An 8,854-nucleotide genomic window follows, 5' to 3' on the forward strand; every position below is an offset into this window, starting at 1 on the left:
AAAAAACAACATGTTCGAATTTTCATGAGTTCTTAAAATGGAGATTATTGCATACAAATGACATAAGCATTTTGGGTGTTGTTCCTTCGTGATTTCAACGTTTCTCAAGCTCCTCACATCACCGTGTACAAGACCACTACCATTGGAGCAACTGTATCTCCCTCCGCGGCAATTCAAATAAGACGAACTTCCTCTATTTGGCATCATCGAAACTGAACATGGATGTGTCGATTCTTGCAGATGAAGAACTAGGGTTCATGAGACCTTCAATGATGAAGAACAAGAAAAGAGGAGTATTTTGGATACGACAACATTTTAATTAACAAGTCTAGGAATTGTTTTGTCCTCCTCACACACGTGGACACTTAACGGCCACATGTGTGAGTTAACGTGCCAAGTTAGCAATTGCTGTTGACGAGTCACGCCGAAAAATAGACTGGGGACTGAAATGTCTGATGGAATAAAACGATGAAGATTGATCTGTGTATTAATTTTTTTTAAGGACTAAAATATCCGCTTTTAAAATTTTTGGAGACCGAATTGAGTAATTATTCTTTATTTATTTATTTATTTTGGTGTACTACGTTTCATTTAATTTTGTATTTAAGTTTTGTCAATCCACATCCACATAAATCGTTTCAGGCAAGCCCATATTGGACTACAATACTAAGCCCGTTGAGATTCAGGCATTCTCAAAATAAAAAGCCCAAATTAGTAGCAGTAAACAAAAACCAAAAGAGGCGAAGAAGAAGAGCAGCAAGCAATGACAAATTGACAAGGTCCCAAGTACTAACATTTGCAGAGAAACAGATGAAAAAAAAAAAAAGGCTTTTCAGTTCCGAGTTTGGAGGAACAGAATACTAATAAATAATGGGCATGGACTGGAGTGACCTACCACCGGAGATTATCGAAATTATCGCCGGAAACTTACCAACCTATGGCGACTACCTCCGATTCAGGGCCGCATGCCGGTGCTGGCACTCGTTTCTCCCACAATCACCTCTCCACCTCCGTCCTCAGCTCCCATGGCTCATGCTCTCACGGCGAGCCTTCTTCCACCTCTCCACATACAAGACTCACCTCCTCAACCTTCCAGAAGCTTCCATCCGAACCCGAAACTGCGGCTCCTCCCACGGCTGGCTCGTCTCTCTCAACGAAGAGTCCCCCAGCGTCAGCCTCCTCAACCCTCTCACGCGCGCCACGCGCTCTCTCCCTCCACTCAACGCTTTCCCCAGCGTCATCGGTTTCAATTACTCCAACGTCGGTCGAGAATACCTCGTTCGGAACCACCATGGCGGCGTTGACTCCTTCAATCTAAGGCAGATGTGCAACTCCTTCGTCAGAAAGATCGTCTTATCCTCGAGCCCTTCAGGGAACAGCGAATTCTCGGCGTTTGCGATTGTCGGTGAACGGAACCTGGCGTTCTGTAGAAGCGGCGATGATTCTTGGATTTTCGTTAGCGAAGAACTTCACTGCTGGGAAGACGCGGTTCATCACGATGGCTCAAACTCGTTCTATGCGGTGAGCAAAGAAGGAACGGTTGCGGTGTGTTGTGTTGATGATGATTGTTTTCCTCCTCGTGTATCGATCATTCAGACCGTGGCGTCGGCGAGATTCTCCGGCGATATTCACTACGCGGTTTTTTCCGGCGAGGACATGATGTTGGTGTCGCGGATTCTGGAACAGGAGTTCGATGATGCAGGCGGTGAGTCCAATTTGGTGTATAGAACCGTGGGGTTTGAAATCTTTGAGATGAATTGGTGTGCGTTTAAATGGCAAAAGGTTGAAAGTTTGGGCGATCGCGCTCTGTTTATTGGAGGGAACTCTTCGCTTTCGTTAGTTGCTGCTTCTGTTGGGTGTTTGGGGGATTGCATATATTTCACTGATGATTATTCGGATTTTAATTATGATGATGCTTGTGGGAAGCATGATTTGGGGATCTTCAGATTATGGGACCAAGGTATTGAGCCTTTGCCATGCTATCCCCGAAATTCATATTCTAGGTTGGGTTGGCCTCTCCCAATTTGGGTTTCACCTAATCCCTCTTAATTATTTTACGATTTGGAAGCTAAACGTGTGTTGTAAGTTCATGATTGATGTTTGTTACCTGGGTTAAGAAGCCACATATATGCCTTGGCCCAGTGAATTGTGATTTATCGTGTATAGTACAGTATATTCATGAATATGAACATTATGGACCTATTTGCTTCTTCAAATGTATGATCTACTTGGCTATTTAATACTATATTAGATTGCAATATAAGATACTGTTTTGTCCTAGTAGATGATTGAAGGCATTTTGTTGTTAAGCAGTGGGAAGTATTATCAATTGACGAAAGCATAAAGAGATGTTTATTCTTTGATTATTTCCGTGTGGAATTGGGGGAGCACCGCTAATCTTTCTGCCGTGAATATAGAATATATATGCCATCATCCCTCTGGCAGTCTATTTGGTTAAGGTTAACTATAAGACACAAGAAGGTCTCAGTAATCCAAAGAGGGGCATTCCGAGAATCGAACTCGGGACCTCTCGCACCCAAAGCGAGAATCATACCACTAGACCAAATGCCCACGTTAATAAATGGATTCCATTTTTATGAAAATGTGTTTTCTCTAACCTCAGCTGGATCAACCTTGAAACTTCGCTTTCTAGTCCATGTATATAACAAAAGGAGTAACTAGTAAGAAAACTGTAAACCAAAAAAAGAAAAGAAGAACTAGTACACAAACTTGAAAAGTTGCACAATATATTACTTAAGGCTACAATAGCATAAAGAAAATGAAAATATTGTGTTGGATTTTTTTCTTTTTGTGTTCAAAATTACTTGTCGTAGGGTTTGTTTGACTAAGTTAATCTGGCTTGAGTTATATAATAAGAACAAAATGTTTATAATCTTAAACTTTGTTTGAATCTATTATCATTATCGGATTATATTTGAATAATCAAATTAAATTACTAAAGTTATCTATTATTATTGATTTATTATACATTTGAAAATTTTAATGGTCAATATAATTATTTTGAATTAAGGCTAACTTTACAGAAAAATAATATAAAAAGATGTCCAAATATCACTACGAAAGTCCAAAAGGAAAGAGGGAGAGGGAGAGGGAGAGGGAGAGGGAGAGAATCCAAATAACTTCGAATTTTTTGAATTAATACCTCAAACTCGGTACGTGAAATAATTTCTGAACCAATAAACATTATTCGAAATAATGAGGGTGCGTACGAGGCTGTTTTTTTTGATATGATAACGGAATGTGAGTAGCGCAGCGTTATGGAGGTTGTGGGTGTTATACAAGGCTGTGACGGCGGAAAGCTGAAGTTAGGTGGGGGATGAAATCGGACCGTCCGATTTATTTCTGAGGAAAAGGGAGTCTAATCGGACTGACCGATTTTGGGTTGGTTTGTATATGATTCATAAAATCGGACGAACCGATTTGTTGCTACTCGAATCCAGGAGACCTCAAATCGGTCCCAGGGATTTGTGGGTCAGCAAAAAACCACAAATCGGTCCCAGGGATTTGTGGGTCAGAAAAAAATTTTGATCCTTAGGAGACTAAATCGGACCCACCGATTTGCTGCAAGGTAAATCAGCTACTGAGAAATCGGTGGCAGCGATTTCTAGTGCGTGAAAATTTGTGAATGAACCGGTCGGTCCGTCCGATTAAGCGACTCATGCGTACATAAACGAAGATTGTACCCAGAACCCCAATTCTTCTTCTTCTTCAGTCCGTGAGTGTCTGCAACCCGGTGATGTTCTTCCTCTTCTTTTATTTTTCTTTATTTTTGTATATTAGATTTTATTGAGAGTGAGACTGTTTAAAGTAGTTTGATATTATGGATGATAGAGTTATATTAAAAATTTATTGTGGTGGACAGATTTTGTTAGAAACATATGAGGGAGTTCAATTTGTATGTCAAAATCCAGTAGATGTTGTTATTCCGTTTACATTGTCATTAGATGAATTGAAAGGTGTGATTTGTGAGAAGATACATTCAGAAAGATCAGGAAGAATATCGTGTATTTTGTACAGGTATCCTTTACCTGTGTTTGGTGGATTCGTCCATTTTCAGACGAAATACGTGACAGATGAAGCGAGTATGCAGGAAATATTTTCAATGTATATTGAGAATCGCCGGTGAATATCGTGCATCGAGTTGTATATTGAGTTCGAGCAATCTGAAGTGGACCGAAATATTGAAGTCGAAGATTATGATAGTGGTAGCGATGAGGACTTTGAAAGTAACTATGAGATCGTTGGTCCAAGTGAAAACGAAGATGGAGCTGACGGCCCCATGAACCCAGATGTGGCGGAGGTTGCTAATGCACTAGCAAACTCGCATCCGTTTCAGGAGCCTTCTTTCATGCGGTCGTTGGATTTGGAAGCGATGAATGCAGCTGAGTTTCCCCAATATATGAATGCAGGTATGCCGTTTGTTACCATACCATTTGATTAATATATTAATTACTAGTTCTCTATGTAGATAGAATAGGGAATGTAAAGACTATTATAGGAGAATTTAGGAGAATTTTATTTGTTAAGATATATATATATATATATGTATGTATGTATGTAATGATTATTTATGAATATATATTTCCTACGGTGTGATTGTGGCAGAGCTTCCTGTTGTGGTAGACGGTGAATTTACGGTGGGGATGGAATTCAGTTCAAGGGAGGAAGTAATCAAGGCAATGAAAGACTATACCATCCGTAGAGGGGTAGACTATCGGGTTTATGATATGTCGGAACCGACGACATTCTATGCTAAATGTACACATTATGGCAAAGGTTGTGATTGGCTGATCAGGGTTACGAAAATGCAGAAGAAGTACTACTGGGAGATAAGGAGGTACAATGGTAGTCACACTTGTACCCGGTCGACAATTTCTCAAGACCATTTGAAACTGGACTCCAAGACAGTTGCAGAAGCAATTAAGCCGTTGGTAGAGGTTGACCCATCTTTGAAGGTGAAATCAGTCATTGCGGAAGTCCAGTCGAAGTTTAACTACACCATCAGCTATAGGAAAGCTTGGTTAGCAAAGCAGAAGGTGGTTGAGTCAATTTTCGGAGGTTGGGAGGCATCGTATAAAGCTTTACCCATATGGTTTGAGGCCATGTGTCACAAGGAGCCGTCAGCAGTGGTTCACTTTGAAACAATGGATGCGTACCAGGGGGATGACTTGGTTCCTGATATCCGTGTACTACATAGAGTCTTCTGGAGTTATTACCCTTGTATTAGGGCCTTCAGACATTGCAAGCCAGTAGTGCAGGTGGACGGAACTCATTTGTATGGTAAATACAAGGGTTGTTTGTTGGTTGCAGTCTCACAAGATGGTAATAACAACATCGTGCCTATTGCATTTGCCATAGTGGAGGGGGAGACCTCTGATGCATGGTACTTTTTTCTAAGTAACCTTCGTCAACATGTGGTCACACGTGATGGTGTCAGACTTATCTCTGATCGACACGATTCTATCAGGTCAGCTATTGATCGGAGTAATGGGGCTTGGTCTCCTCCCAAAGCTTTCCATATGTTCTGTATCCGGCATATTGAGTCGAATTTCTTGAGAAAGTTCAAGGCACCGTACCTGCAGAAGCTCATCGTCAATATCGGTAAGTTTAATTACGCGGTTGATTTCCACTGTTTACTAAGTAAATTTGGCTCGATAGAACGTGATTCATTGATGATGGTTTTTTATCGTAGGGTATTCGAGGACGATACGGGAGTACCAGATGCGCTATGAACGATTAAAAGAACGGGGTGAGGCTTACACCAACTGGCTTGACCGCATCCCACGTGAGCAGTATGCTTTGGCATTCGATGGTGGATACAGATGGGGACATATGACCACCAATCTTGTGGAGTGCATCAACTCCGTGCTGAAGGGTGCACGCAATCTCCCGGTCACTACGCTTGTTAAGGCTACATTTTACAGACTAAATGAGTTGTTCACTAGGAAAAGAGCCGAGGCTGAGGCTCGAATTAATGCTGGACATGTGTTCTTTGAGATGGTCACCTCGAAGCTGCATGCAAACCAGCGAGCATCGGGAAACATACAGGTGAGCTGTTTTGACAGAGAACATGAAGTCTTCGAAGTTCGTGAGATGCCTAATGGGGTTGAGTATGCAGTTGACCTACGCCAACAGCGGTGCGACTATGGTGAATTCCAGGTTGACCGAATTCCGTGTCGACATGTTCTAGCTTGTTGTGCAAATCAGCGGTTGGATTGGCAAGTATATGTTCATGACGTATACAAGATGGATTCAGTTCGAAGAGTATACAGGGCGAGGTTTAGACCACTGGAAAATCCTACAACGTGGCCTGCGTATCGTGGTCCACGATTCGTTGGCAATCCGTTCCTCAGACGGGTGGCCAAAGGTCGGCCTAAGATGACCCGCTTCTTGAATGAGATGGACACCCGCATGTTGCGTGGTCCAAGGAGATGCAAGCAATGCGGTGCCGAGGGCCACAGCCGGAGTAGATGTCGTCAGCGAGGTGGTCCAAGTGCGGGGGCACCCGGAGAGTAGAAGTGACTATTGTTAATTTTCATTTTAATTTACGTTGCTGCCTGACATTCGCAGTTTGATATATCGTAAGGAAGTGACTATTGTTATATTTATTGCTAGATGTATTAAATTTAAACCAGTTTGACATTCGCAGTTTCATATTTTTTTATCCTTTTAAATATGGATTCACATAGTAACATCATATAGTATACAAATATGGATTCACATAGTAACATCACATAGTAATTTATTATCTCATTTTACACCATAAATTATATATAAGAATTGATATTTAATTATTATTAATATATTTTTGAAAATATGTATTTAATTTTTAATTTTATTTCTATAATAGTATAATAAATATAGATTAATTAACAAATTATTGAAAATTAAAATAATAGTTCGTTAAATATATAAAAAAAATAAAAATATCTATAATAGTTGTAACATCAATCAAAGTAACAACAATGTAAGTAATAGAACCAATCCAAAAACAGCAATACCAAATACTAACAGCAAACTAACTAAACTAAGTAATACAATGTCCCTAATTTTATACACAGTCAACATTAAATAGTGTCAAAGGACCGTCCATCTCCTTGCAGTCGACGCGAGTTGCCCTACACAATGATCTATACAGGTGCGCAAGGCATGCCGAACCCCAACTAAACTGTATGATCCCCGAGAAGTTACGGAGCAACGGCAGAAATTTCCAGTGCACCGCTGCACCAAACTTATCTCCAAACAAAATAGTACCAAACAACAACATTATGTGACACTTTACATACATCTGAATGTGAAAATCATCAGTCAACACTATGCGTTCTTTCAAACGCCTAAACCAAGTCAACTTTATAAAACTTCCTCTACATTCTTTTATCGTCGGCGCAACTCCAAAATGGTGCAAGCACTCAGCTTCCATCGCCTCAAAAGAACTCATGGTTGGTCCTGTAACCGGAAGACCATTTGTCGGGAGACCGAAAATTATTGCCACATCCTCCAATGTCACCGCACACTCACCAACTGGAAAATGAAATGTGTGCGTCTCAGGACGCCATCTCTCAATCAGAGCATTAATCATTGCTGATTGACACTGAATTACCCCAATTTGAGAAACATAATAGAAACCCGTCTCCCGTAAATGAGCCTCAACAATTTGGTTATACGGATCAGGCAGCTTCAAATGATCACATACCAACAAGCGTGAACCTTACAAAATCACAGTTCCTTTATGAATTCCAGCATAATAAGTATATTAACAATAATATAATTTCTCTTACATGTCCCTACTTACAATAATATAATCTGCCTATCAAACATACATACATTTGTAAACATACAAATTAATAAATATGCCTAATTATTTGTCTAAATTATACTCAGTTAATAATAATAATAATAATAATAATAATAATAATAATAATAATAATTAACATTACCTATGGACAATATCGATAATAATAATAGTAATATCGTTAATAATAATAATAATAATCATGCTAATAATTAATTACATTTATTCACGGATAATAATAATAATAATAATAACAATAATAAACCGATAATAATAATAATAATAATAATAATAATAATAATAATAAAATTTTTCATTAACCTCCACGGATAATAATAATAATAATAATAATAATAATAATAATAATAATAATAATAATAATAATAATAATAATAATAATAAAATTTTTCGTTACTGTTACTCCACGGATAATAATAATAATAATAATAATAATAATAATAATAATAATAATAATAATAAAAGAAATTAAATTTTAAATTTTAAATTTATATACAGATCTTCATTTCATTTCAACATATTATTCAATAAATTCAAATCAAATAAAAAACCTAACATTTATTATCTATTGTGAAAGCTTTAAAGGGATAAACACTAACTAACTAATTAACTCAAGTTTAATTTCTATGTCTAATATCTAACAGTAATCATAACCATATCATACATATATATCATTAACAGTAACCATATACATATATATATATATATATATATATATATATATATATATATATATATATATATATATATATATATATTATTAATCTCTACTTAGTGCTATAATAATATATATTATTATTAAAAACAGTAAAATTTTATCACTATTATTATTTAATTATTAAATTAAAATATTAAAAATAGAAACTTACATAATTAGAATGTCCAAAATAATTAACAATATGAAGCTCTGGTTGATTTACATCTTTGATTTTTCTTCTTTTGGGCATTTTTTCAAATTTTTCTGGTGTTTCTAGTGGTCCAACAATGGTGGTGGGGTTGGGAAACACAAAGGAAAAGAGATGA

At 37.8% G+C, this 8,854-nt stretch overlaps 3 protein-coding genes and 1 non-coding gene across 4 annotated transcripts; 3 read left to right on the top strand and 1 right to left on the bottom strand.

Moving 5' to 3' along the window:
• The first annotated feature begins 747 nt into the window (after nt 1-747).
• Nucleotides 748-2,216, top strand: LOC107609761 (F-box protein SKIP23). The gene has a single exon (XM_016311782.3). It carries the CDS (start codon nt 871-873, stop codon nt 2,047-2,049), a length of 1,179 nt encoding a protein of 392 aa, XP_016167268.1. The 5' UTR covers nt 748-870; the 3' UTR covers nt 2,050-2,216.
• A 283-nt stretch (nt 2,217-2,499) lies between these two features.
• TRNAP-UGG (transfer RNA proline (anticodon UGG)) lies at nt 2,500-2,571 on the bottom strand. The gene has a single exon. It is a non-coding gene; the product is annotated as a tRNA-Pro (tRNA).
• A 1,270-nt stretch (nt 2,572-3,841) lies between these two features.
• LOC107607499 (uncharacterized) lies at nt 3,842-5,500 on the top strand. The gene is made up of 4 exons (XM_088494887.1): nt 3,842-4,103; nt 4,191-4,430; nt 4,627-5,404; nt 5,494-5,500. Exons 1-4 carry the CDS (start codon nt 3,842-3,844, stop codon nt 5,498-5,500), a joined length of 1,287 nt encoding a protein of 428 aa, XP_088351013.1.
• Nucleotides 5,501-5,540: 40 nt separating this feature from the next.
• Nucleotides 5,541-6,537, top strand: LOC148553798 (uncharacterized). Its single transcript, XM_088494888.1, has 2 exons — nt 5,541-5,622; nt 5,714-6,537. Exons 1-2 carry the CDS (start codon nt 5,541-5,543, stop codon nt 6,535-6,537), a joined length of 906 nt encoding a protein of 301 aa, XP_088351014.1.
• Nucleotides 6,538-8,854: the final 2,317 nt, after the last annotated feature.

The sequence above is a fragment of the Arachis ipaensis genome, chromosome B7, assembly GCF_059453495.1.
Source record: "Arachis ipaensis isolate K30076 ecotype BB chromosome B7, ASM5945349v1, whole genome shotgun sequence".
NCBI classification, from domain to species: domain Eukaryota; kingdom Viridiplantae; phylum Streptophyta; class Magnoliopsida; order Fabales; family Fabaceae; genus Arachis; species Arachis ipaensis.

Coding starts and splice junctions, on each gene's coding strand:
- LOC107609761 (XM_016311782.3), top strand. CDS start 871: ATGGGCATGGACTGGAGTGACCTACCACCGGAGATTATCGAAATTATC.
- LOC107607499 (XM_088494887.1), top strand. CDS start 3,842: ATGGATGATAGAGTTATATTAAAAATTTATTGTGGTGGACAGATTTTG. Junction 4,104..4,190: donor ATACGTGACAGATGAAGCGA/GTATGCAGGAAA, acceptor AGCAATCTGAAG/TGGACCGAAATATTGAAGTC. Junction 4,431..4,626: donor TCCCCAATATATGAATGCAG/GTATGCCGTTTG, acceptor TGATTGTGGCAG/AGCTTCCTGTTGTGGTAGAC.
- LOC148553798 (XM_088494888.1), top strand. CDS start 5,541: ATGTTCTGTATCCGGCATATTGAGTCGAATTTCTTGAGAAAGTTCAAG. Junction 5,623..5,713: donor GAAGCTCATCGTCAATATCG/GTAAGTTTAATT, acceptor TTTTTATCGTAG/GGTATTCGAGGACGATACGG.